At 48.7% G+C, this 27,808-nt stretch overlaps 1 protein-coding gene across 1 annotated transcript; it reads left to right on the top strand.

Annotated features, from left to right (window-relative positions):
• MKI67 (marker of proliferation Ki-67) lies at positions 1–27,806 on the top strand. The gene is given in 16 exon segments (XM_030334495.1): positions 1–66; positions 546–725; positions 3,338–3,416; positions 3,534–3,649; positions 5,892–5,958; positions 8,870–8,915; positions 9,410–10,480; positions 11,902–12,071; positions 13,249–13,567; positions 13,655–13,773; positions 13,876–14,047; positions 16,833–16,991; positions 17,966–22,648; positions 22,651–22,928; positions 23,768–24,211; positions 26,511–27,806. Coding segments are annotated over 15 exon segments (7,881 nt in total). The 5' UTR covers positions 1–66; positions 546–633; the 3' UTR covers positions 26,577–27,806.
• Positions 27,807–27,808: the final 2 nt, after the last annotated feature.

Consider the following 27,808-nt stretch of genomic DNA (forward strand, 5'->3'; position numbering starts at 1 on the left):
GTCCCTGGAGCGCGGGGCGGGCTGTGGACGCCGGTGGAAGAGTCGCTGGCTTTTCCGGGTGAGGACGTAAGTTGCATCTGGAGGAGCAGGGGACTCAGGTGGCGGTGGCCGTGGCGGTGCGGGCGACTGTCCCGGGTGAGCCGCGGCCGGGGCGCCTCGGGGCTCGGGGACGGCCGGTGCGTCTGGGGGCTAGAGCTGTGGGGACTCCTCTGCTCGGCGGGAACCGGCGCCTGGAGCGCGGCCAGGGCTCAGGCGAGCGGGTGTTGGTGGGAACTCTCTGGAGCCTTGACCTTTATGAGCTTTGAGAGTTCTAGCCGCGGGTCCTTGGGGGCACTGGGTGTTGGCGGGGGCGGGGGGGGGGGCGCTCCAAGGTGCAGCCCGGGGCCTGGCTGGGACTCCCCCAGGGCTCAAGTAAGATGTGGGTCAGGGTGGCAGAAGCATGGTGATCGTATAAGCCAGCGCATTTGGTCACTCACAAGTGACTTCCTAGCTCTTTGCTTTCAGAGTAACACCCCACCTCCTCCGCGTGTTTTTGTTTTATTCAGTGGCATGTTCCTGCATCAAGTTTGCTTCCGCAGACCTTTTGATGCCTGACCTTCCTATACCGATTACATTCAACATCTTGTTTAGAAAATGGGTCCTACAGGACGCCTTGTTACCATCAAAAGGAGCGGGGCGGACGGCCCCCACTTTCCACTGAGCCTCAGCACCTGCTTGTTCGGAAGGTGAGCCCTGCATAGGGGTGGACAATTTCCTTTAAAAGACATTAATATCCTAATCACAGATTAGCAGACTGCAAACACCCGAGAAGTGGTTCCTGCCCCCAATTTGCTGGTGACTTTCCTACCGGTTGTCAACCTCTCATGGTTGTTTATTAGGAACTAGGATTTTGAAGACAATGTTTATATACTTTTTTTTTAATCAAACACATTTTAAAATTGATTTGATAAAATCTTTACATGGAGAAAGATGTAGATTATCTTCAAATCCTGTTTCACTTCATGCATTCTTTAGAAGGCCAGGATGTTCATCTGAAACCCCTCCAAACTTGGTGTTCCTTGGCTGTGGGGGACCCTCCTGAGCAAATGAGGGAAAGAGCCTCCAAATTTGGTTTGTTGGGGAAATGAAGCTGGGAGAAGTCTTGCTAGTGATCTGAGAACTTCTTTCTCGCCTGTTGCTGTCCTGTGTTGTTGTTGGTAAATAACTGTGGTCCCTGTATAACAGGCACCCTCCCGTTTTCTGACCTGTGACTCCTTATATCAACGATAGGTCACCCTCCCTGTGGAGCCCTGTGAAGTGGGACCCACACCCCGTCCTGTCCTACCAGCCCTCTTCCACGTTCTACCCCACCACGGACATTCTACGCTTTTGCTCCTCTGTGTGCTTTTAGCCAGTTTGACCTTTGCGACTGGAATGTTCTCTTATCTTCCTGTGTGAGGGATTCCTTTCCACCTTCTTGATAATCATCTAAATGTTACCTAAAGAGAAGCCTTTGGTGAACACTGCTCTTGTCTTCCCTAACGCTACACAGGGCGAGGAGGCTTTGGTTGTGTCTCCCACTCCTAAGCTCTCCCAGGACAGGGACTGTCTAGTTCGTAATTATGTACTCCGTGCCTAGTACGGGTCTGGCAAGTAAAAGGTGATCCATAGAGTTGGCACTCTGTGTCTAATAGAAGCGTGGCCCGGATGTGAAATCATAAGCCGCAGTGGTTCTCAGACTAGGATTATTTTGCCCTGCAGGAGACCTCTTGCAAGGCCTGGAGACATTTTTCTATGTCACGGTGTGGGCAGCTCATGCCACTGGCATCAGTGAACAGAGGACAGGGATGCTGCTGAGCAGGGTATAGTGTCCACAGATTACAGGACACGCTCTACTATAAAGAATCATTTGGCCTCAAAGGGCAACAGTGCTGAGGTCAAGAACGACCAGGGATGCTAGCTGGCGGTTCCCAGCCAAACAAATTCTCAGTTCTAACGAGATAGGCTCTCTCTCTGTGTGTCTCTTTCTGTCTCTCTCTCTTGCTGGAATATTCAGATACCTAAAAGTCAAATTCTCCTCTTTAGTTTAAAGTGGGTTGCTCTAGCTCCTTTTCAGAGGAAAAAGAATACACGTTTTGGTATCAGATGTCAGTCACTCTGGTTATTATACAGAAGGGATTAAATATCTTTTTATGCAAGATTTGACATTTCAAACCCATTCATGGGCGCCTGGGTGGCCCAGTCGGTTAAATGTCCACTCTTGATTTCGACTCAGGTCACGATCTCACAATTTGTGAGTTCAAGCCCTGCATCGGCTCTGCTCTGACAGTGCAGGGCCTGCTTGAGATTCTCTCTCTTCCTCTCTCTCTCTCTGGCCCTCCCTCACTCACGTGTTCTCAAAATAAATAAATAAAGTTAAAAAAAAAAACAAAAAACCCAAACCCATTCCTAAGTGTTTGGTCATATGCCATAGGTAGAAAGAGATATTCTTAGCACCAGAATATTATATTGAGAACAGAGCGGAGAGTGTATAATTGTTCAAACTTTCAGTACCGGGGACACCAGACCCAAGGAAACTTACTAAGGACCGTTTTGATTAGTTTCTATGTGGGTTTGGAAATTCTCCCTCCTGGTGCTCCCTGTTCATGTTCCTTGTGTGGGAAGACAAGTTGAATCTAATAATGTGTATTTGTTGTTTGCATTTGTAGTTTTAATAAGACTTCTGAATCTGCCCGTTAATACAGTGCAGTTTTAAAACCATGAAAAGCTCATGAGTCCGTGGCTTTTACTGTGTGCCAGACGTGTATAATTCATGTACTGCTTGAACAACACCGCGAGATAGGTGCTGATGTAATTGTAAGCTTTTTGTTTGTAAAGCACGGCTGCACAGACAGGTGTTAGCAAAAAATACAGCACTCGTGATGATTAAACCTCTAAACATACATAACATTACAAATGAACACATATAAACCTTTTTTTATAGAAAAAAAGCACAGAGTATTAAAAATCATCACCGTTCTCCAGACTGTGCTATAAAGTGCTCTCTTATTTGGGTCTTATAAGCAGGTATTTCAGTAAAAGGCATTCCAGTTTTGTATTCTACTGTTTTCCCTTATAATTATTTCTAAGTACTTGAAGTTTTAAAGGTTTAGTATAGTGGGTTATATACCACTTGTCCAAATTGTTTGCAAAATGCACAGTTCAGGGACCTAGCCCAAGTTTTTATTCCTTTCTGTTGTTGCATTTAAGGATCAAACATATGGTCAAATGGTGTTTTACTTTGAAACGTTAATGTAATTTTTTTTTTAAAAAATGCAGGAGCTTAAAAATCTTATTTATTTATTTTTTTTCAATTAAGGGGTATTGAATGTGACATTCGCATCCAGCTCCCTGTAGTCTCAAAACAACATTGCAAAATTGAAATCAATGGGCAGGAGGTAAGTGGGTGTTTAAAGTCTGTTTTTTTGTTGTTTTTTTTTTAACTTTTCATTTCACTTCTTACCCATTTGTCAGTTACCTATTCCCCCCCCCCCCCTTTTTTTTCTACCTTGTAGGCAATGCTGTTTAATTTCAGTTCCACGAATCCAACACAAGTCAATGGATCTACCATTGATGGACCTGTACAACTAAAGCATGGAGATGTGATCACTGTTGTTGACCGTTCCTTCAGGTAGGTGAGAAGTCCAAACAAATCAGACTCACGTAAATGGAACTTCTGATGCACCAGAACTAGCCTTGTAGACTTCTGTGATCTTTCTGTAATGCTGGTGAGTGTCAGAGCATCTGAGGCTGCCATGCTCACCACTGGTTCTCCATCTAAAGTCACAAGAGTCTAGAAGGGATGACGCAGGGGACTTGGGTGATCCCCTTCGAGGATCCAAATGCAGTTAACTGGGCCAAAGAGGAGCGACCAGATCCCCAAGGGGTTTTATTTTGCTGCAAGTGTTGTGAAGCCGCAGTTTTCAGTTTCTCTTTCATTTGAAAGTAAAAGACGCTCTTAGAGAAAGATACAAGATAAGATGCCCAGATGGGCTTATCACCAAGCGAGCGCCTTTGTGATTTCCATCTGTTACGGGCTGAATTGTGTCCCTCCAAAATTCATATGTTGGAGCCTTAACCCCCAGCAACCCAGAATATGACCGTATTCGGAGATAGGGTCTTTAAAGAGGTGATTAGGTTAAAACGAGGCCCTTAGGGTGGGTCCTAATTCAATCTGACTGGTGTCCTTGTAAGAAGAGGAGATTAGGACACTGAAGAGGAAGCAGGTGTTCAGAGGGACAGCCATGTAAAGAGACGGCAGGGGTGCCCTAGAGAGCGTTGTACAGCTCGGGTGCGGTGTTCTGTCCACTCGCATCCATTAGACTCAAATTCCTGGCTGTAGAATCATAGTAATTCACCCCCTTGATTCTTATCAGGTAGGTTAGTTGAAATCACACATTGAGGATTTTTTTTTCTTTGTTGTTGTTGTTGTATTTTTGTTTTTTTTTTTTTTTTTTTTTTTTTTTGTTTTTTTTTTTGCTCTTCTGTTTTTGCTCTCTGTGTTTTGAGGCTCTCCTGTGTGTGTGTTTAAATTTAGAATTATCTCCTGGTGGGTGAAGCCCTGCCATTTATCTTTCTGAGAGATCCTGTACCTTCACTGATGCTTTTTATCAGTGACTGCATTTTATCATTTTTCTCTGGTACATTGCTTTCAGCTTTGCATAATCCTTCAGGTTTAGATGGTCTCCTGGAACCAGCTGTTGGGTACACTTTTTTTTTTAATAATTGGTTTATCTCCTTGATAGGTTGATCTTTTTATCATTATAAAATATGCTTGGTCTCTGTGAACAATTTTTATCTTAGAATCTATTTTGTCTGATGTTAGCGCGACCCCTCTTTTCTGGTTGCTGCTGGCATGGCTCATCCTTCTGTGTTCGTTCTGTGGGTGCCTTGGGATATACATCGTGACTCCTGTAAGCAGCACGTGGTGGGGTCATGGTTTTCATCCACGCTGCCAAAGGGAACGCTGCCTTCCTTCCTGCCTTCGTTTGTATCAAATAGATAATCTTCTGTTTGTTCCATTGGCTGTTTCTTTCCCGTGCTTTTTCTGAATTTGCCTCCATGTTTAAAGGGCGCATTTATCGAACGGACTTCTAGCTTGGAAGTATTTGATGTGGAGTGGAGACCAGAACATCTTCCCCAAAATGAGGTGCTGTTCAGACTGAGATTAACTGGGATGATTAAATCCCTCCAACAAAGAATGGGGAAAAGGTCTTAGGAAGGGGCACTTGACCAAGAACTCGACTACCATGAGAAGCAATTCCAGACACCCAGCTGTTTCAGATCAGACCGCCCCCTGGAGGCCAAGTTCAGTATGCCCATAAAAAGTTGTTCTGTGAATGGATGCTTGAGGTCTGATAGAACGACTTTGTATGTTGCTAAATCTCTCTACATATTAAGAAATGTGCCAGTCTTTGCCCGGGTACAGATACAGTAAGCAGGAAACTGAGGAGATCACAGCGACCCTAAGTTCTAGGGTGGCTCTGTGGTGACCCTGCCGTAAATAACATCACAAAGTGACTCAGGCCTCAGGTGCCGCAGGGCTTCCTGGGTGACCTTCCAAGTCCTCAGATGATTTCCAGGGATACAAACCAGTGGAAATCCGATCGGCCATCCTATGCAGTAGGTTTTCACATAGGAGGTACTCACACGGGGTCGTCCGTGTTCAGAAATCAACCTGGGTCCCAACCTATGACGTTAGCGTTCCAAAAGAAATTTGAGGCGACCTAAGATCTTTCCTAACTACGTTTATTTCCATGAATAAAACAAACCTGACGTTTGTTCCTCGCTCCTTGGACATTAATCAGATAAGGAAGTTTTACCGTCAGTTACAGATCTTGAATCTGAATATGTGTCTGTCCTGTGCACTTCAGGTACGAAAATGAAAGTCACGAGGACAGAAGGAAGTCAACTGAATTCCCAGGACAAAGACGCAAACAGGTGATGAGCGAGGGGTGGCCTCCAACTTTGAGTTCTGATTCCTGTGCACGATACTATGAAATCATTAATGTGCACGTTGATGAATGGTGTCTCACAAGTGAGGATGACTGGCCAGTTGTAAGGAAGGTGTGACTGAGATCTTAAATATGATGAACTTAGACAAACTTGAGTTTGTTTGTTTGTTTATATTTATTTATTGAGAGAGAGTGTGCGAGCAGGGGAGACAGGCAGAGGGAGGGATAGAGAATCTAAAGCAGCCTCCATGCTCTGTGTTAGCCCCACACGGGGCTGGGATCCCACGGTCCTGGGATTATGACCTGAACCAAAATCAAGAGTCAGACACTCAACCAACTGACAGACCCAGGAGCCCCATAAATCGAAATAATTTCATTTTTTTTAACATTTATTTATTTTTGAGAGACAGAGAGTATGAGCAGGGGAGAAGGAGAGAGAGAGAGAGGGAGACACAGAATCCGAAGCAAGCTCCAGGCTCCAAGCTGTCAGCCCAGAGCCCAACGTGGGGCTCGAACTCACGAACTGCAGGATCATGACCTGAGCCGAAGTCGGAGGCTTAATCGACTGAGCCCTCGAGACACCCCATAAATTGAAATAATTGAAAACTGTACTTCTTTTATTCACAAAGAATGGACTAGGTCAGTCTAACATTTTGGCCCAAAAGGCCCCTTTAGCATCTCACGATCTGATCTTGCAGACCTTTGGTTAGGACAGCCCATTGCAAGGAATTAAAATCTGGGGATGACATTATCTAGCGGCTCTTGTTGTCTCCCGGTCACTGCTCTTCTCCATCTTTATGTACCTGAAATCATCACATCGGAGCTCTGGGTACCAAAGGGGTCCTGCACGGTGTCACGTGACAGATGTATTGGCGTATCAGAACGCTTGGCTTATCTCCATCCTTGGAGCTTTAGTAGGACGTGTCCTGTGAACTTCTCTTCTTTTTTTTTTTTTAAATTTTTTTTTTTTTTCAACGTTTATTTATTTTTGGGACAGAGAGAGACAGAGCATGAACGGGGGAGGGGCAGAGAGAGAGGGAGACACAGAATCGGAAACAGGCTCCAGGCTCCGACCCATCAGCCCAGAGCCCGACGCGGGGCGCGAACTCACGGACCGCGAGATCGTGACCTGGCTGAAGTCGGACGCTTAACCGACTGCGCCACCCAGGCGCCCCAGAACTTCTCTTCTTTATGAAGCTACCCAAGCTGGCCTCCTGTGAGCGGGTTGCAATTCTCTGGCTTACAAGTCAGTACCCGTGCCCAAAATGAGCAGGAAGCCACTCTACCGAAGATCGAGGTGCTGCTTCCCCCCTAGAGCAGTGACCTTAATGTTGACCTTGCCACTCATCAGCTTTGGGGGAAAACTAGCTTTTGAGGTTTTCCACCTACTTGGTTGGTGGGTGTGAGGGAACCAACCAAAACGCTGAACTTTGGGTTAGACAAGTGGTCTCGGATTTTGGCTCAGGTCATGATCTCACAGCTTGTGGATTCGAGCCCCCATCGGGCTCTGCGCTGACAGCGTGGAGCCTGCTTGGGATTCTCTCTCTCCTCCTATCTCTGCCCCTCTCCTACTCTCTCTCTGTCTTTCTCAAATAAATAAATAAACTTTTTAAAACATTGATAAGAGGTCTCAGAGGTCTATGAACTGTTCATTGTTGGGATTGTGCTAAAGCCAGTACTGAAACCAAATACTGAGAACATGTGATAGCAGTTGGGCAGTGATTTTGTGCTATGGAATATAATGGTACAAAAATGGGCTTGTATTTTGTACATAATTTTTAAGTTTTAATTTATTTTTCCTGTTTGGTCATAAGACTGTTGGCCAACTTCAGATGGGAAATTAGAAACGGATCCCTCACTTGGCAAATTTGAGAAGCAGCGGGTTAGATACCAAGAAATCTGAAACAGATTGAAGGAAAAAGTTAAAGTATTTGCCCTTGGATATATTTTGTGATTTTTTTTTTTCCCTCTGTAGTAACTCAGATGAGATACTTTTCCTCCTTTGAAGCAACACTGAACTTTTGTATCTTGCATAATTGTTATTCTTTGGTTGTTCCTTGCCCCTTAAAATTTTTTCTGACAGATTGTGAGGGCAGCAGTTGGGGGGACGGGGGAGGGAGGAGCCCGGATCTGATTGTCGTGCTCTGAGGGTGAGCACCTGTGGTGTGCTGGTTTCACCTTGGCCTCACCATCCCGGCTCTCGGGTGTACCTGCCAGCCAAAGCACACGTGCCCAGTGGGGCCCCAGCAGGTCCTGTACCCTATTTCTGACAAAGCTGAGTACTAAGTCAATAATTCCGTGCCCTTGGTAGGTTCACAGACGCTGCATGCAGATAATGTCTAATTGCAGCTTTGGCTCTCTCGTGGGGGGATGAGAGAGAAGTTTGAGGAACTTCCCAAAACTCAACTGAGGTTCAGTTTATTTATCTTTTTTAATGTTTTTTTAATGATTATTTTTTAGAGATAGAGAGAGTGTGAACAAGGGAGGGGCAGAGAGAGAGAGAGGGAGGCTCAGAATCTGAAGCACGCTCCAGGCTCTGAGCTGTCAGCACAGAGCCCGACGCGGACCTCGAACTCACAAACCTGGAGATTATGACCCAAGCCAAAGTCGGACGCTCCACCGACTGAGCCCCCCGGGCGCTTCAACTGACGTCCAGTTTAAACAATGCTGAGCTTCAAGTTTGTTTCTTATACTATCATTATATATTTTTAAAATCAGCTAAGAAATACTTGTATTACGAGCACTTGCCCCTGAGCGTCTTGGGTGAAAGTCTCTAAAATTCATATAAGGACAGTTTGGTAGGGAAGAGCCTCCCTAGCAAGAATATTTTAATAAATATGACTGCCCATGTTTGAAAAGACACCTACATCACTGTTTTTTATTTTGCCAATTCACAGGAATCTCTGCATCGAGTCTCAAGATCTAGCCTCTCTTCCGACCCTGGTTAGTAGTTTTGTGGTTTTCTCCTGGGATCCTTCAAGGTCAGCTCTCCACGTAGCGTTACGGCGAGGAAGGGACAGCAAGAACGCCTGCGTTCTGCATTCAGCTTCACAAAAGTTAGGAGGTTGTGTTACTTCCCATGGCACACAGGCAGACATCTGAGTTCACTTTTTCCTCAAGTGACTTAGAGGGCACCGTGCTCACTGGAGCCTCCAGGTATAAGCGGTCTCGTTCGGTTACCGGTTTAACTGAGTAGATTAACAGCATTCCATGCCTCACATGGGTTATAGGAGGCTGACGTGACCTATTTGTTTGGCTCGTAACGCCAGCATCAGAATACTTCTGTTACACGTTTTGGGCATTAAATAATTTGCAGGCTAAGTGAAAAGCTAGATTAGAAGACAATTTGAAACGCTTTTAAAATTCGAATACTTTAGGTGTTCATCACTGAGGAAAGATTGAACTTTCTGTTTCTTATCTCATAACTCATCGCCCAGACGGGAAGCTTCAAGATTCCGATGTCCGTTCAAGAGCCTCTGAAGACAGTGTTTCAGGAAGGCCTCTGAAGAATGTCCAAGCAGCGGGCACGGTCTCTGGTGGCTGTGAGGACCGGGTTGCAAGCAGAACGCCTAATGTCGTCCGTCCCTTGGAACTTGCTGGAGGTAACTCCAGAAATACCACAGATCCTACAGGCAGGGATTCTAAGGAAGATTTCAGCATAACGTTAGCGAGCTGTAAAGGAGACCTGAAGCCTTTACCCTCTACGCTGGGTCTGGAGAATGGTGCAAACAATGAATCTCCCTTTAAGAAGCTTTACGAGTCAATGAAGGAAGAGCTTGATGTGAAATCAGAAAAAGGAGATGTGCTACAGAGCGGTAAAAAATCAGGAACGCGGAGTCATCGCCCACCAGAGAAGGAACGTTCTGGTGATTTACAAGGCGGGACACAAGTCCCAGGGTCACTTAAATCCAGACCTAGGTCAGGTCGGAGCACCCAAATGAAGGCAGATCCTGCTTTGGGAGAACAAGGTATTAGCCAGACCGAGGACAGGAGACAAGGTGAGGAGGCTGGGGAGACTCCCAAGGAGACCAGGGGTCCCATCGTCCCTCCTGAGGAGATGACAGCAACCAAGACCCTGGCACAACGTTCCCCGCAGGCCTCGCGGAAACGTCAGCGTGAAGACATGACGGTCACCGGCGGAAGCGCGTCTGTGAATTTGGATCAAAAGGAAGGCTTCAGGACAGATAACAAGACGTTTACTCCTAGGAAGTCCTTAGCCAGAAACCAAACACCCGCTAAAGTCGAAAACGCTGATAATTTTGGAGATACACCAGAAAACCTCTTTTCCAAAAGGAGGAGGAGTATTCCTACCAGTGTGGACATTCTTACGCCAGAATCAGAAACTCAGAATCACGCGATTTTAGCTCCGTTGCCCGTTCAAGTTGAAAGGAAGATTCCAAACAGTTCCGTCCACCAGCCTGAGAAAGCGGGCGCCGCCGTGGGGCGCATGCACTCTGGGTTACCTGGTCGTAGTTCAGTTGATACAAGCAACTTTGGGGACTCCATCAGTAAGTTTACTTAACTGTGCGTTTATCACCCCCCCCCCCCCCATAGCTCATACCTTGTATCTAGAAAGGAACCGATGAGACCTCCCTTCCGTCGGTGGTGATTTCACCGTGGCAGGGAGCCTATGTGCACAAAGCCAGATGCACCGTCTGCTCTCATAGACTCGTCCTGAAGACGCGCACGATTGTAATCCGGGGCTCCGGAGGGAGGGCGGGTTGTCAGGCAGGGACGAACACAGCCGGGGACCTACAGGGGTCCAAAAACGTGTTGGATTCTCCCGTTCCACCCACAAGAAGATAGAAAGGAGAATAAGCCTAGTAATAAGCATAATGGCTTTCCAGAAACGTTTGAGTTCTGAACCATAAGCACTCGTATCCTGTGAGTTTGCTCCTGTAAACTAAGTCCAGGGAAGCCCCTTGGGAACGTTTAAATACAGGGAGGGTGTCTCTCAGGTACTTATACTCTGTTTTCCGTGTCTCCTAATAGTAGTTTGTTGTTGTTGTTGCTGCTGCTGCTGTCTTATAAACCACTGGACTGTCCCCATGGGTTTCTGTATCAGGAGCTGTTGTAGGTGTTTTAAAGACATGGGCACTTTCGATCCTCTACGCAGGTAGCAGGTGGGCCCCCGGGACGGGTATCCCTGTTAGCTTCCCTTTTGTAAAACGGGAAACTGACGGCCTCCTGTCACCCAGCGAGCGGCAGGGCTGTGACCCCCGAGCGGGCTCAGTAGCTCCTGGGTTTTCTCCCATACTTTTCGGAGGGGGGGTGGTGGTCCTGTGGGTGTTCTGAAGTAGCAGGCTTACCGTCCGGGCTCTGTTTTGCAGACGGTCCCTCATGCGAGGTGCACCCCTCTCTGCAATTAGACCAGCACGCATCCATCACTGTGTCCTTATGAGTCTCAGAAAGGGGGCATCACTCAGACAAGGGATTCTTGTTGAGTGCCGGTTCATGGGGATGTGCGGTGGGGTTGGGACTCGTGAATCGCCTATTCGAATCACCTGGAGAAGTTTTCAAGTTCACGACTTCTCACTAGGTAGGCCTGGGCGAGGCCCGAGTTCATAGGTGTCTTTGGAAAAAGCCCTATCCGGTCACCGCGGAAGCATCCGTGTCTGTCATTCCCCTGCTCCAAAGTGAAAGCCGCCCCATCCACACCAATCCCTTTATCAAGCTCTGTCCACGTGGGCATTTTCAACCTTTCCTAGGAGATCTTTGTACTGTCCGGTTGGGACGTGACACTTTGTGAGTTTGTCCCTGGGTCTTTTCCTGAGCTCCAGCTCCGTGAGCGTTACAAAAGGATGAGACGCTGTGGTGTTAGTTTTCAAGGGGGCTTTTCCATTGGTTTGTCTTTAACGGCAACTTGAAACACGTCTTAGGTGTCCGTACATCTTCCATTCCTTCTCCACGTTTGTATTCGTTATTTCAGATAAGACTGAGGGAACACCCCTGAAAAGAAGGCGGGTCTCCTTTGGTGGTCGTCTGAAGCCGGAGTTATTTGATGAAAACTTACCTCCTAATACACCTCTCAAGAGAGGAGAAACACCCAGAAGGTCACTTGTAAGCCACACTCCACCTGTCCTGAAGAAAATCATCAAGGTAGGGTCAACGGTCAGTATTCTCACTCCCGCCTAGGACACATCCTTTCCAAACGCCCCACGCCAGCACAATGGCAACGGAGACCTTTTTCTTTCTAAAAATGTAGTAAAGACAAAAAATTGTAAAGGACGGCTCACTCACTGAGGGGTGGAAAATGGACCCCTGGGCTTGGAACCCCGATTCTCACGTGGCTGAGCACAGCGGAGGCCTGTGAAGGCCTCTTCGGGCGGAGGCCTCCTGCCAGCCTTGCTTCCAGAAGACCACTCGGGCTGGGGGAGGGGGCGGGTTCGGTAAAAACTACCAACCAGAGGGGCGCCTGGGTGGCTCAGTGGGTTGAGCATCCGACTTCGGCTCAGATCATGATCTCATGCTTCATGAGTTGGAGCCCCACGTTGGGCTCTGTGCTGACAGCTCAGAGCCTGGAGCCTGCTTCGGATTCTGTGTCTCCCTCTCCCTGTCCCTCCCCTGCTCACGTGCTCACGACGTGTCTCTCCCTCAAAAATAAATAGATAACCATTAAAAAACAAACAAACAAACAAACTACCGATTAGAAAGAATCTGAAGACATCATGACACAAACCGTAAGGTGGTTTGTTTGTTTGTTTGTTTTCTTTTAGAATTATAAGGTGAAAAGGAAACCCTTGAGTGGCAACACGCCCATGATTCCCACCATCAGCTATTTAGAACTTTGTAATCACCTACGCTAGGCTGTGTTGTCCTCCTGAGTTTAGGTCTCTGGAAGGTATGGCCGCCCAGCTCACCCCCCTCAGAGGGCCTGGGCAATCTTTCATTTCTTTTCCTACCAAAAGGAGGATAAGGTATGTGTGGCTCCCTTTACATTTTCTATTGGCTCCCAGAAATGAGCGGCCCTCCTTCCACGTAGACCAAAGGGGATTAGACGCCCACAGGTGGTGTCTTTTCCAATTCAGATCGGAGCATGCTCACTCCTCACTTGACTGGTTTGCTGTCCCCCCCCCACCCCCCCTCCTTCCTTTTTCTCTTAAATGAGGGGCACAGACTCCCATCTCTGCCTTCCACTTGACAGACAGCGCTTGAAACATTTTGGTGCTTCCAGATTGAAACAGCCAAAATTCTTTAACTGGGCAGGGTTTGCACATCCACTACAGAGACTCTGTGTTGGCGGTAAGGTATCTTATGAACATTTAAATCTCGTCAGGACCGTCCTCAACCATCGGGAAAAGAAGATTCTTCCGGACTCCATTTGGAAGTGACCACACAACCGCAGTTCGCGGGATCTCCAGCTCGTGATCCGACCAGGACTTCTCCAGGTGCCCGTGACCCACGTCGCAGGTCACCCAAGGCGTCCTCGGTCTCCGGCGGCAGCAAATCTCATCACACGGATGTTCCTAAGAGGGGAGGCAGGAAGAGCGGTGGCTTGCTTTCAAAGAGAACCTCCATCGACCGGAGCCAGCATGACATCTTGCAGAGGATTTACTCCAAAAGAAGGAGCGGAGCTTCTGAAGCCAATTTAGTCGGTTAGTGTCGTGTTCGTGGATGTCTTAAGGTCTGTTTTCTCGCTCACGGGGCTTCGGAAACCTTTCAACACGTTTTCCTTCTGACAGTGGCGAAGTCGTGGGCGGACGTAGTGAAACTCGGGGCCAAACAGACCCAGGCTAAAGCGGTCAAACACGGCCCCCAGCGACAGCTGAGCAAAAGGCCAAGAAAAGCGAACACTCCGAAGGTATGAACAGCTCCTTGGCCACGTGCTGTGAGGTAAGGTCGCGTTGGGTGGGGAGGTACGCGCTGACGTTTTCTTCATCTTGTTACATTTTTTTTTTTCCAGAAGCCTGTTAGTGGCGTTCACAGTGAGTTTAGTACAGGCCATGCCAACTCTCCTTGTACCATAATAATAGGGAAAGCTCACCTTGAAAAAGTAAATGTGCCTGCCCGGCCCTACAGAATGCTCAACAACTTTGTCATCAACAAGAAGGTGGACTTCAATGAAGATCTGTCAGGTAAAAGCACAACCTTGAGGCTTAGAAACCGTAGCCCTTCGATCCCCCTACACGTGAGAACGTGGACGGATGCCGTAGATGTGTATGGTGGGGAGCAGACGGGAGGATCAACGATCTAGTCAGCTCCTGGGGTTCTGGTGGTTCAAGGAAGAACTTGCTGGGTTGGACGAGAGCCGGACCTCGACCGTATCGGGGGTCATGAGTCCCGCACGAGGCAGGTATGAGTGGTAAATGCACAGCTTTGCCTCGGATGGCAGCATCCATGTAGAGTACTGGAGTCCGCTTCATGGTGAAGAGAGCAGGCTCGCTCTTAGAATCGCCCCGCCCCTGCGTTGATTCTAATCGACTGCCCCAAAGTTGAACAATATTTTACTGTTTCAAGAGGTTCCTTCCTTTCCATGACACTTAACTGTTTCTAGAAATGAAAGCCTGTGAAGAGGCCTTCCCTTAAGCATGAACAGTTGAAGCAGTGTTTCCATTCTCAGTAACGGTGGGCTGTGACTTCCTTATGGTTGTCCTAGATTAGCACCGAGACAGGAACCCAGGGCTGGGATTTCACTCTCCATGGTTTGACCGGTGCTTTCTGCCTTCAACACTTTTGGAGGGAGGGGAGACTTGATTCCACCTCCCATTAGATGGGGTCTTTTTTTTTCTTTTCCTGGCGTATTTTTTTAAATGTTTTTGTTTGAATGTTTATTTGTTTTTGAGAGAGACAGAGACAGAATGCGAGTGGGTTGGGGTAGAGAGAGAAGGAGACACAGAATCCGAAGCAGACTCCAGGCTCCGAGCTGTCAACACAGAGCCCAATGTGGGGCTTGAACTCACGAGCTGCGAGATCATGACCTGAGCTGAAGTGAGATCGGACGCTCAACCGACTGAGCCACCCAGGCACCCCTATTTTCTGGTGTATTTTAAGATGGAATAGTTCTACTCCTCTGTATAACCCAAATAAAGTCCCCTCTGAGTACTGTCACAATAGGATCACTACACATAGTTTTTTGGGGCGCCTGGGGGGCTGTCAGTTAAGCGTCTGACTTTGGCTCGGGTCATGATCTCACGGTTCATGAGTTTGAGGCCCACGTCAAGCTTTGTGCTAACAGCTCAGAGCCTGGAGCCTGCTTCGGATTCTGTGTCTTCCTCTCTCTGCACTTCCCCTGCTTGTGCTCTGTCTCTCAAAAACATATAAACATTAAAAAAAATACATTTAGCTTTTAAAAAAAACATACCCGTAAACATACCCGTAAAAACGCAGAAAAATTGTAGCCCATTTTGATAGCAAACTCAATGAGAAAAAAGTTTCGAGTATGTACCACCCAATATGCAGTCATAGGTACATATGTGTACATTATGTAAATTGTGTTCATGTGTGAGGGTTCTAATGTCCTTATGTTACAAAGCATTAAAAACCAATCCTCAGGGGCTCCTGGGTGGCTCAGTCGGTTGAGTGTCTGACTTCAGCTCAGGTCACGATCTCGCAGTTCGTGAATTCGAGCCCCACGTCGGTCTCTGGTGCTGACAGCTCAGAGCCTGGAGCCCGCTTCGGATTCTGTGTCCCCCTCTCTCTCCGCCCCACCCCTGCTTGTGCTCTGTCTCTCTCTGTCTTTCAAAAATAAATAAACATAAAAAAAATTAAAGAAAAAACACCAATCTTCAAAAATATTTTTAAGATAAAATTAGTAGAAATTTAAATGCTCAGTACTCAGACAGTGGATTTTCCCAACCTCCCTTCCAGACCCCTTCCTAGAGAGTGCAACAATTCCCACCCCTTGGTGTGAGTAAGTTTCATGAGAAAACAGCAGTCTGTACTGAAGCCTGGATCCTGGCTACTTAAGGGGGGCCTGAGTAGCGGCAGGAGGAGGAGACTTTTAAGTGAAATGGCTGGTTCGAGGGCCTCCGGAACAGTCTTCTCAAAGACAGTTTGCAATCAGATGCCAGACAGAGAGAGCGTTTTGATCCATTGCTGGCAGGATGAGAGTAAGACGAAAGCGGGATAACGTGAGTGTTCCGGAAAGATCAATCTTCTCTTCAAAGAACTGTATCGTGCTTTTCTTCTGAGATGATGTTAATACTACTTTTTGGCGTTAAAAGGAAAACATGGTGACGTTGCCATTTGACAGTACTATCGATGGGCAGTCTTTTTTTTTTTAATTGGGAAGGTTTTATTTGGACATAAGCCCCGGTCTGCCTCAGCGAGGGCTTTTCAAGGCAGCATGAGCGCACCGGGTTTCTGGATGTCTGGCTGGGGGTGCCCGGGGTGGCCTCTGTCTCCCGGCTAGTGGTCAGAATTGGGGCAACGTTGCAAGACTGACATGTCCCCTTCCTGTATGTGATTTTCTCACCAAGAGGAAAAGCAAAGAAGACGAGATGCCATCGCAACTTCTCATTGCGCTTCTTCAAAAATGAGTTTGTTATTTTTAAAAAAATCTTTATTTATGTTTGACCGAGAGAGAGCGTGCGAGCAGGGGAGGGGCAGAAAGAAACGGGGGCAGAGGATCTGAAGCAGGTTCTGCGTGGACGGTAGAGACCCCAGTGCGGGGCTCGAACTCAGAACTCACGAACCGCGAGATCACAACTTGCGCGGCAGTCAGGCGCTTAATCAACTCAGCCACCCAGGCGCCCGAAAATGAGTTCATCATTAATACATGACTGTCTCCAATGAACTCTGGGGAGTGATTCGCTGTTCCTTCTCTGCCACTTCCTCTGGGGTCTGTGCAGACTGGCATGGTTGCTGGCATGTACGAGCGATGTGTTTGTTCATTGCTTTTCCCATATTTTCGTATACCAGGGTTAACTGAAATGTTCCAGACTCCAGCAGCGAAAGTGAAGCCACAAACGATGAGCCTGCGTCCCAGCGCTTTCTCAGATTCAGAGGACGCTGTCAGAAAAGAGTTTCAAGTACCTGACTCGGGAGAAAAACCTCTGCTATGCACGTCAGAAACTTTTGGTTGGTTTACTTTTGTTTTTTCCTAGCACTTTAATATTTTCAGTAGGAATTGTAGGTGGTATTTTTTTTTTTTTATAAGAGATACACTATTATTTGTCTATGACGGATACTCCTGAAAAAGTACCATTTCCAGCCTCTCTGTTCTGTTGTTTTTAGGGGAACTTCCTATTCGCAGTTGAACTAACATTGGCATTCAGCGAGTTGCGTAAAAAAGAGTACTCCTTTAATAATTGTAAACTGCCTGTGCACATTTCTGCTTTCTTTATTTAAAGGGGTTGACCAGCAGAGAAGTAGAGTGATCTCTCATCGTAGTTACACAAATTATTCCAACTCAAAATTGCTATAAATAACCCAAAAGAAAGAGAATGTGTACAATTTAGTGCCGTGACTCTTCTAGAAGGCCTGTGCCCCAGTGTGAGCCCAAGATGGGAGAAATGAGTCTGTCTTGCTCTTGTACTGAGTACTGGTTACCCAGGGCCTGGCATGAAGGGAACAGCTGTACTATATGAACAGTGCATCCTGTGCTGAAAAGTAGATGTTTCCTGTGCAGTTATGACCCCACACGTCCTGACGATAAGCCATGTTATTGTATTAGTGGTTCCGCAGGAGAAATGGCTGTTTGCTTCTCATGTTTGAAGGAAAGAATGTCTGCATTCAGGTGACTGAGACACAGTGCGGTAACCTTCGGGATCCCCTTCTTAAGGAATTTGTTTTCTTTTATCTGATCTCTGTGGAGCCTAATCACCTCCTGAGTGTGAACCCGCTGTATATCACCAGGTAACGATATTCTTAGGTGCGTGTGGCTCACGTGCAAGACAGATTTATGGCCACGTAAGTAGCCTCATATGCTTAGCCCAGGTGGACAGGAGGCTGAACTATTGGCTTTTACACGATATCTCATAAGGAAAACATACCAGATTGGCACAACATACTGAACAGAGTATATTTCTCACGCGTGTTTTTATTTCCTGTAGGAGAGAATGTATTCCCCGTGACTCAGAATGGACCGCAAGAGCCGTCTGATAAAAGCCTCGCGAGCCCTGTCCTCAGACGTCAGAGTGTCAGAGTAAATGTGAACATTGAGAAAACTCCGGGATCGGGGGCTCCGAAGGCCACGTCAAGCGCCAACAGGCTTCGAAGGTCCGTGGGGCCCAGAAGTATACAGATGCCAGGAGCAGGGCACAAGGACGAAGAAGCCAAGATGGACACTGTGGAGAATGTTCCGGGACGACTTCTGAGGAAGACCCCGCAACGAGAACAGAAACTGGAGGGAGCAGCGAAGGAACAGGAGAGCTATTTTGAAGCGAGTGAGAACGATACCGAGCCAAAGGAAAATTCTGAAGAGGTGGTCGCAGTGAGGAGATCGAGAAGATATTCGGAGCAAAGCCAGGAACCAGCTGCAGACCTGACCCCCCTCAAGACATGGCAAGACACAGAACCCAAGGAAGACCTGGGAGGCATCCAAGGTCTCCTCCGCACGCCCATTCGTGTGCAGGAACCAAAGGAGGCTGAGAATAAAACCGCAGAAAAGCTCCAGAAATCTTCAAAGTTGGAACTAGCTGGCACGCCAGCCGCAATGAGCGTACAGCTTGAGACCCCTCCCCAGAAAGTGGACCTGGAGGAAGAGCCCCTGGCTCTCGGGAAGCCCATCCAGATGCCAGGAGGAAGCACACACTCACACAGAGAACCTGCAGGTGGTGATAAAAACAGCGGATTGTTTAATAGAACTCCAGAGCAGAAGCTGAGCCCTGCGGAAAAACTACCTGGAAGCAAGAGGCGGCCAAGAACACCCAAGAAAAAGAATCATTCTCTAGAAGACCTGGCTGGACTCAGAGAGCTCTTTCAAACCCCAAGCCACACAGATAAACCAATGACTGGTCACCAAACCACCAAAGCACCCTGCAAATCTCCGCTACCAGGACCAGGCAACACGCCAGCGAGTCAAAAGAGGCGGCTCGAGACCCCTCCCCAGAAAGTGGGCCTGGAGGAAGAGCCCTCTGCTCTCAGGAAGCCCACCCAGACGCCAGGGGAAAGCACAAACTCACACAGAGAACCTGGAGGTGATGATGAAGACATCAACTTGTTTAACAAAACTCCAGGGCAGAAACCAAATCCTGCAGTAACTAGAAGCAAGAGGCGGCCAAGAACACCCAAGAAGAAGGCCCATTCTCTAGAAGACCTGGCTGGACTCAGAGAGCTCTTTCAGACCCCAAACCACACAGATAAACCAATGGCTGATGACCCAGCTACCAAAGCGCCCTGCAAATCTCCCCTAGCAGAGCTAGTCAACACACCCGCAAGTCGCAGGAGGCTGTGCAAGACCCCTCCGCAGAAAGTGGACCTGGAGGAAGAAGCTTCGGCTCTTCAGAAGTCCACCCAGATGCCAGGGGAAAGCCCACACGAACACAGAGAGCCAGTAGGCGGTGATGAAGACATCGGATTGTTCAAGGAAACCCCAAAGCAGAAACTGGACCCTGCAGAAAATGTAGCTGGAAGCAAGAGGCGGTCAAGAGCACCCAAGAAAAAGGTCCAGTCCCTAGAAGACCTGGTTGGCCTCAAAGAGCTTTTCCAAACCCCAGAGCACACTCCAGACCCTGTGACTGTTGACCAAACCACCAGAGTTCCCTGCAAATCTCCACGAGCAGAACCAGTCAACACGCCAGCAAGTAGAAATAGGCGGCTCAAGACCCCTCAGAAAGTGGACCTGGAGGAAGAGCCCTCTGCTCTCAGGAAGTCCACCCAGATGTCAGGAGGAAGCCCACACGAACACAGAGAGCCAGTAGGTGGTGATGAAGACATCAAATTGTTCAAGGAAACCCCAAAGCAGGAACTGGACCCTGCAGAAAATGTAGCTGGAAGCAAGAGGCGGCCAAGAACACCCAGGAAAAAGGCCCATTCTCTAGAAGACCTGGATGCACTTAGAGGGCTCTTCCAAACACCAGACCACACAGATAAACCAATGACTGGTGACCAAACTACCAAAGCACCCTGCAAATCTCTGCTAGCAGGACCAGGCAACACGCCAGCGAGTCAAAAGAGGTGGCTCGAGACCCCTCCACAGAAAGTGGGCCTGGAGGAAAAGCCCCCTTCTCTCAGGAAACCCACCCAGATGCCAGGGGAAAGCACAAACTCACACAGAGAACCTGGAGGTGATGATGAAGACATCAACTTGTTTAACAAAACTCCAGGGCAGAAACCAAATCCTGCAGTAACTAGAAGCAAGAGGCGGCCAAGAACACCCAAGAAGAAGGCCCATTCTCTAGAAGATCTGGCTGGACTCAGAGAGCTCTTTCAAACCCCAAACCACATAGATAAACCAATGGCTGATGACCCAGCTACCAAAGCGCCCTGCAAATCTCCCCTAGCAGAGCTAGTCAACACACCCGCAAGTCGCAGGAGGCTGTGCAAGACCCCTCCGCAGAAAGTGGACCTGGAGGAAGAAGCCTCGGCTCTTCAGAAGTCCACCCAGATGCCAGGGGAAAGCCCACACGAACACAGAGAGCCAGTAGGCGGTGATGAAGACATCGGATTGTTCAAGGAAACCCCAAAGCAGAAACTGGACCCTGCAGAAAATGTAGCTGGAAGCAAGAGGCGGCCAAGAACACCCAAGAAAAAGGTCCAGTCCCTAGAAGACCTGGTTGGCCTCAAAGAGCTTTTCCAAACACCAAGCCACACAGATAAGCCAATGGCTGGTGACCAAACCACCAAAGCACCCTGCCAATCTCCACTAGCAGGACCAGGCAACATGCCAGCAAGTAAAAAGAGGCGCCTCGAGACCCCTCCCCAGAAAGTGGGCCTGGAGGAAGAGCCCCCGGCTCTCGGGAAGTCCAACCAGATGCCAGGGGAAAGCCCACACGAACACACAGAATCAGGAGGAGAGGATAAAGACATTAAATTGTTTAACAAAACTCCAGAACAGAAACTGAAACCTGCAGACAACGTAACTGGAAGCAAGACGCGGCCAAGAACACCCCAAAAAAAGGTCCAGTCCCTAGAAGACCTGGTTGGCCTCAAAGAGCTTTTCCAAACCCCAGAGCAAACCAAGAAAACAACAGCTGTTGTCAAAACCACAATAGTGCCCTGCAAATCTCCGCTAGCAGAAACAGTCAACATACCAACCCACATGAAGACACGGCTCAAGGTAGCTCTGGGGAAGGTCACCGTAGAGAATGAGCTCTCAGCTGTCACGAAGCCCACCCAAAGGTCAGAGGAAGCCACACGCACACACAGAGAACCAGTAGGGGAAGATGAAGACATCAGATTGTTCAAGGAAACTCCAAAGCAGAAACTGAAACCTGAGGAAGATGTAACTGGAAGCAAGAGGCAGCCAAGAACACCCAAGAAAAAGGTCGAGTCCCTAGAAGACCTGGTTGGTCTCAAAGAGCTTTTCCAAACCCCAGACCCAGGGACTGGTGACCAAACCACCAAATTTTCCTGTAAATCTCCACGAGCAGAAACAGTCAACACGCCAGCAAGTGGAAAGAGGTGGCTCGAGACCCCTCCCCAGAAAGTGGACCTGGAGGAAGAGCCCTCAGCTCTCAGGAAGCCCACCCGGATGCCAGGAGAAAGCCCACACGAACACAGAGAACCTGGAGGTAAGGAGGAAGACATCATCTTGTTTAAGGAAACCGTAAAGCGGAAACTGAACCCTACAGAAAATGTAACTGGAAGCAAAAAGCAGCCAAGAACACCCAGGAGGAACATCCAGTCTTTAGAAGACCTGGTTGGCCTCAAAGAGCTTTTCCAAACACCAAACCACACAGATAAGCCAATGACTGGTGACCAAACCACCAAAGCACCCAGCCAATCTCCACTAGCAGGACCAGGCAACAAGCCAACCAATAGAAGGAGGCGGCTCAAGACCCCTCCCCAGAAAGTGGACCTGGAGGAAGAACCCTCAGCTCTCAGGAAGCCCACCCAGCTGCCAGGGGAAAGCCCACATGAACACGGAGAACCTGTAGGTGGTGATGCAGACATCGGATTGTTCAAGGACACCCCAAAGCCGAAACTGGAGCCTGTAAGAAACGTATCTAGAAGCAAGAGGCGGCCAAGAACACCCAAGAAAAAGATCCAGTCCTTAGAAGACCTGGCTGGTCTCAAAGAGCTTTTCCAAACCGCAGACCCAGTGACTGGTGACCGAACCACCAAAGCGCCCTTCCAATCTCCGCTTGCAGGACCAGGCAACAAGCCTACCAATAGAAGGAGGCGACTCAAGACCCCTCCCCAGAAAGCTGATCTTAAGGAAGAGCCCTCAGCTCTCAGGAAGCCCACCCAAACGCCAGAGGAAAGCACTCACTCACTCAGAGAATCAGGAGGTGATGATAAAGACGTTAAATTGTTTAATAGAACTGCAAAGCAGAAACTGGGCCCCACAGAAAACGTAACGGGCAGGAAAAATCGGCCAAGAGCGCCGAACCCCACCCAACCCCTGGAAGACCTGACCAGTTTCAGAGAGTCCTTCCCGAGGCCAGATCACACCAAGCAACGGGGTGATGCTGGTAGCATCCAGGGAGCTCCAAAGCAAACACCAGACGGAGGGAAACCTGTGGAACCCCTAGCAAGAGTCCGTAGGGCCCCTCGAGGAAAGCCCGTGGAAGATCTGGCAGGCCACCGAGACCCTGTAAAATCTCTGAGTGAAAGCAGCGTTTCCCCGTCCCCGATAGAGGGGGAAAACGAGGAAACGAGGGAGGTGGCCCAGGAACAAAGAGGCTGCGCTCTGTGACACCTGCCCAGGCCACTGCCGAAGAGAAGCCTCCCCTGAAGAAAAGAAGGGGGGCCCCCAGAGAAGGACGTGACCCCCCTGAGCCCCTGACCGCGAAGAGAAAGCTAAGGATTGTAGCGGAAAGGATGGAAGTCCCAGAGGACCTGACCAGCAGCAAGAGGGAAAGCAGGACAGAGGGGCGAGAAGTAGGAAGGACGACGGCCTCTCCACCACAGGTGATGGCAGATGTCACTTAGTCACTGTATGCCATTTGAGATGGTGTTCTCCATTTGAGGCTCTTATCCGGTATAAACTGTTGAATCTATATGCGAATATCTTCTCCCAAAGGGGTCTGCATTCAGCACAGTGAATAACTGCAGACAAGTTAAAGAATCCTTTGGGGATTTATAGAGAGAATAGACTTCGTGTGGGAAAATAACAGGTAAAAATTCTTATACCAGTTTTGACGAGAGTTTCTCAGGAACTGAGTGAGTTATGGTCATCTGCAGAGGTGTGAAAGATGTCGAGGAAAGGTAGGAGCTCGGTCCTGTGTTGTCCCAGAGCCCATAAGCAGGAGCGCTGGGTGGGCGGGGGATCAGGGTCAGTCTTTATGCGGTTAGAACAATCTGCGTGGCCGTCCGGGTCCCGAGGAGAGCCCACCTGTCAGGGTTGTGAGGCAGAGAGTTACTCCTGCATGGACAGTACTTTGTACATTCCATTCCAGAAACCCTGACTCTCCTGTCCTGCTTGAGCAAATGATTGCGAAAGGCTTAGGAATTCATTTACTGCCTGGAAAGGGGGCATTTTTCTAGAAAGCCCACGTAATGCTTGTTGTAATCGAATTTGCCATATATGACACTCAGGTGTTGTGATGGAAATTGAGCCTGGAAATTCATGGTTTGTCAGTAGAGAGGATTTCACCCTGGAATGAAGTGGTTGCTGGCCTCTTAAAACAAACGTGAAGTTTTCACATGATTTTTTTGGAAATTCCCTTTGATTGCTTCCTTCTCCGTGTTGAAGTGTGAGGTTTGTATTACTCATGATTGGCATGTGGCGGCTGTCTTGCTCTTTGTAGGTGATGTCTCTCCGCTCGAGACGGCCAAATAAAACCAAGCTCGAAGAGCAAAGGCCCGAGCCTGTTAAAGCAGCAGCAGAGAAAGCGAAGCCAGACAGAAATGACAAGAAGCCCCGGAAGACCTCCCAACAGACGAAGCCACAAAGCCCTGAAGGCGGAGCCAAGAGTTCTACACCTGCGGGCCGAGTCCGTGCAAGCAGAATGTGTCTACGGTCTGCAAGACCGAGGAAGGTGCCCTTGCCTGACGTGGCAGAGGAGAAGCAAAGCGAGAAAGGCGTGGGTGGCCACATGAAGAATCAGGAGGAAGAAGTAACGCAACGTTCAGACGTCATGTCTTTGAGATCCAGAAAAGTTAAGATCCCTCCTGGAGGAAATGCTTTGGAGAGTGAATCCCAACAGCGAGTAACTCGGAGTGCGAAGAGATGTGCTGGCAATATAAAAAAGGTACGTAACTCACTGGTTTTCTTTTCTTTTTTCTGTTTCTTTTATTTTGAGGGAGAAGGAGAGAGAATCCCAAGCAGGCTTCGAGCTGTCAGTGCAGAGCCCCACACGGGACTTGAACTCACGAACCGTGAGATCATGATTTGAACCCAAATCAAGAGTTGCACGCTTAACCGACTGAGCCACCAGGAGCCCGTTTTCCTATTTTCACGAGCAGAGGATGTTTCAATCCGATCTTGCCCCATGTTCAAAAACAAACAAACATTACATATAACTTGCTGCCAGGTCCCAGTTACACTAGTGTAGGAAGCATGAGCGTGAACCACGTATTTTGTCGTCGTAGCTGTGTTTAGGGGATTCCACTTCAGATAGAAAACTGACATGAAGATCCCATTCAGGAAGAGCAAGCACTTACTGAAGCAGAAGGGTGGTCCTGTCTGGATCTCCTGGGATTTGCTTTGGAAAGCTAGACCGGATGAAAGTCAAGAGTGTCCGTGAGACGAGTGGTACCACGTGCTTGCTAACGTGGCATCACGTTCAGGAGCCCATGAGCCGTCTGTCATTTGAATAAATCCACGGTGCATGGTTAAATCCAGTCGGTGTTCTCCTGGGGAATACTTGATGTTGTTAGTTTAAAAGTAGGGAGGGGGTTCAGTAGCTCCCTGTTTGCGAGTGGTGTAAATTTCTTAGCACGCGGCTGGAGATCTCCAGAGGCCAGTGCCGTGGCCGCCCCTCTGATGTGCGTGCGTGAACTTACTGCTTGACCGGCTGGTCTGACTCAGTGCGAGCGGCGAAGGCAGAAGGGGTCTGTTCGCCGCGTGTTGGAATGATGGTGACGGTGCCCGCGTACGTCCCCGCCCAGGACGTCACTGGGTGCCCCCGCCATCCTTTGAGCCGTGAGGGAAGAGGGACAGAGCGGGTGTATGTGGTCAGCAGAAACCGAATGTATTGCCCCCAGCCCCTGATTAGCTGCTAGAGCACCCATTCTACTGTCCTCTGCGGTGTGGGAGTCCACGATGACACTTTGCCGATACTCCGGTCATCGGATGGCCATCTGCGCTGGAGTAAGGTGATACCTTCAGTCATCGTTCAAGGGGTTCAGGGCGCGTGCATTCAAACTGAGCCTTTGGCTTTTTTAATTCTTGCCTTTTGTTCTCCTGACACTTCCCTCCCTTCAGGTATTAAAGACCACTTGGTAAGGGGGACCCCTGGGTGGCTCAGTCCGTTAAGCGGCCTGACTGTTGGTTTCAGCTCAGGTCATGATCTCACAGTTCGTAGGTTCGAGCCCTAAATCGGGCTCCACACTGACGGTGCGGAGCCTGCTTGGGATTCTCTCTCTCTCTCTCTCTCTCTCTCTCTCTCTCTCTCTCTGTTTCTCTGCCCCTCCCCTGCTTGTGTTCTCTCTCTCAAAATAAATACACTTAATAAATAAATAAATATCACTTGGTAAAGTCACTGATGGGGTCTGCTTCCGAAGTATCCTCAACATGACATACTTTTTCTGATGGGCTGTTGGGTTGGGGGACAGTGTAAAGTAGGAGCAGACACCCGACTTGGTTCTGAAAGGGCAGATCGTCCTTCGTTTTATCTCCCTGTCCAGAGGGATGAGCCTCCTCTCGGCTCCTTCTGGAGCACGCACAGAGGGCGGTCTCCAGTCACACGCGCTGAGTGTGGAGAGATTGTGCACCTCACACCAGAGATGAGTTAGAAAACCCAAAACATTTTGTCCTGTTGATAAATTTGAATTCACTTTTTTAAGTGGCTTTTTTTTTCTTAAGTTTATTTATTCATTTATTTCAAGAGAGAGAGAGAGAGCGCAGGCAGAGAGGGGCAGAGAGAGAGTGAGAGAATCCCAAGCAGGCTCCACGCTGTCAGCACAGAGCCCAACACGGGGCTTGAATTCACGAACCATGAGATCATGACCTGAGCTGAAACCAAGAGTCGGACGCTTAACCGGCTGAGCCACCCAGGCGCCCCTTGAGTGGTATTTTTTTTTAATTAGTGAAAATGTGTGTATTTGCGTGGCAGTTTTCTTTCTTTTTTTTATTACTGTCTGAACTTAAAAACAGGTTACAGAGCTTCCTGTTTAAATCTAAAAAACCAAATAGTAAAAACATTTTAAAGGACAAAAGCAACGTTCACGGGTTACCTCCTAAAACTCATTTCCAACCTTAAAATTAATTTCCTAGAACTCCAGGCGTGCATCACACCTAATCAGGCTTTGGGATTTTGCAGAGTGGGGTTGGTTACAAAAATTGTTCTCTTCAATTACTTAAGAGTTCTATTTTTTCTTTCCAAACAGGATGAGGACAATGCGTGCATCAAGAAAATAAGAACCAGAAGTCGTCGGGACAATGAAGATGTTTAGCTAAGACGTTTAAAAGGGGTGGGGGGAAGCGATACATTCCATTTAGTGCTATGTGTTAGTAGCATATTTGGGTCAATTTAAAAGGGAGTTGTGTAAATAATGTTATTCGGGTGTCTAAGAAATCTTAGAATTTTCTATCTCCAGATGGCATATTCACAGAGGCCTCGTGGAGGTCATGGAGAAGACTATCCACCATCACTCACAGAGTGATAAAAACGTAAACCTTGGGTTGGGGCGGGTGGGGGGCTTGGGACCTAGAAATGGCTTTCAACTTGGCAAAATGTGGCCCTGAAGTTTATGACCCGTCCGTCCTTGTCAGCCGTGTATGCCAGCACGTGCCGCACGGCTCTGTAAATGCTTCACGTGGGTCTGGGTCCCACATCAGAATGTGAAAGCAGGGGCTTCTGTCTCTGTGTCCCCAACACTGGGCAGGCACTCAGGAAACGTTAGGGAATGGGCAGATTCGAATGGATTAATGAGACGTGTCAGATATTTCTTTACAATGGGGGAGGCTTTTGGCCCCGCTCGCCACGGCTCTTGGCCAGCTGCACAGGACAGCCCTCTCCTCGGTGTCCCCAGCACTGGAGGGAATACAAGTGTGACCTGGAGGAAGCTGGTGGCCCCACCTTCAAGATGGAAGGGGTCACTGAATTTAAGGACCGACTGGTAGGGGGCCTGCCTTCTTCGCTTGAAGAATATTCGTCTCACCTGGGACTGCTCACATCTGAGAAGGCCTCCACCCCGAGCCTCAGGGCCGTCGGCCAGGGCGCCCCTCGTCCCTGAACAGTGCGGCCTCTTCCGGCTACTCGTGCTTTCTGTCCCGTCTTTTCCCTTTTCCCAACCTCCTGGATCTGCGCCTGCCTGTGCGTTCTTAGACCACACCTGTCGGCCTGCCTTAGGGCCCCGCACGCCACCTTGTCCAGAAAACAACACAAACCCTCCTCCTAAGGAACGGCCGTGATTCCCGGGCTGTCCTCAGACCCAGGCCGCTGGGCATTTCCACCTTCTCGTGTTCTACTTTGTCTCGTTCCTCTTTCTGTGTCCCCTAAGTTAGAAGGTAGCGCATCCTCCCTCCGGTCACCTGAGTCTTCCCCACTCGTCCAGCCGTGTCGAGGCGAGGATGGGACACAAGACAGGGTAGCTGTCCCCCACGGCGTCCCTGTCTGTCCATTCTTCTGTCATTGTGTCTGGCGTGGAGCCAGGTTCACATAATAAAAAATGTTTGCTGAATG

Source organism: Lynx canadensis, chromosome D2 (genome assembly GCF_007474595.2).
Source record: "Lynx canadensis isolate LIC74 chromosome D2, mLynCan4.pri.v2, whole genome shotgun sequence".
Taxonomy (NCBI): domain Eukaryota; kingdom Metazoa; phylum Chordata; class Mammalia; order Carnivora; family Felidae; genus Lynx; species Lynx canadensis.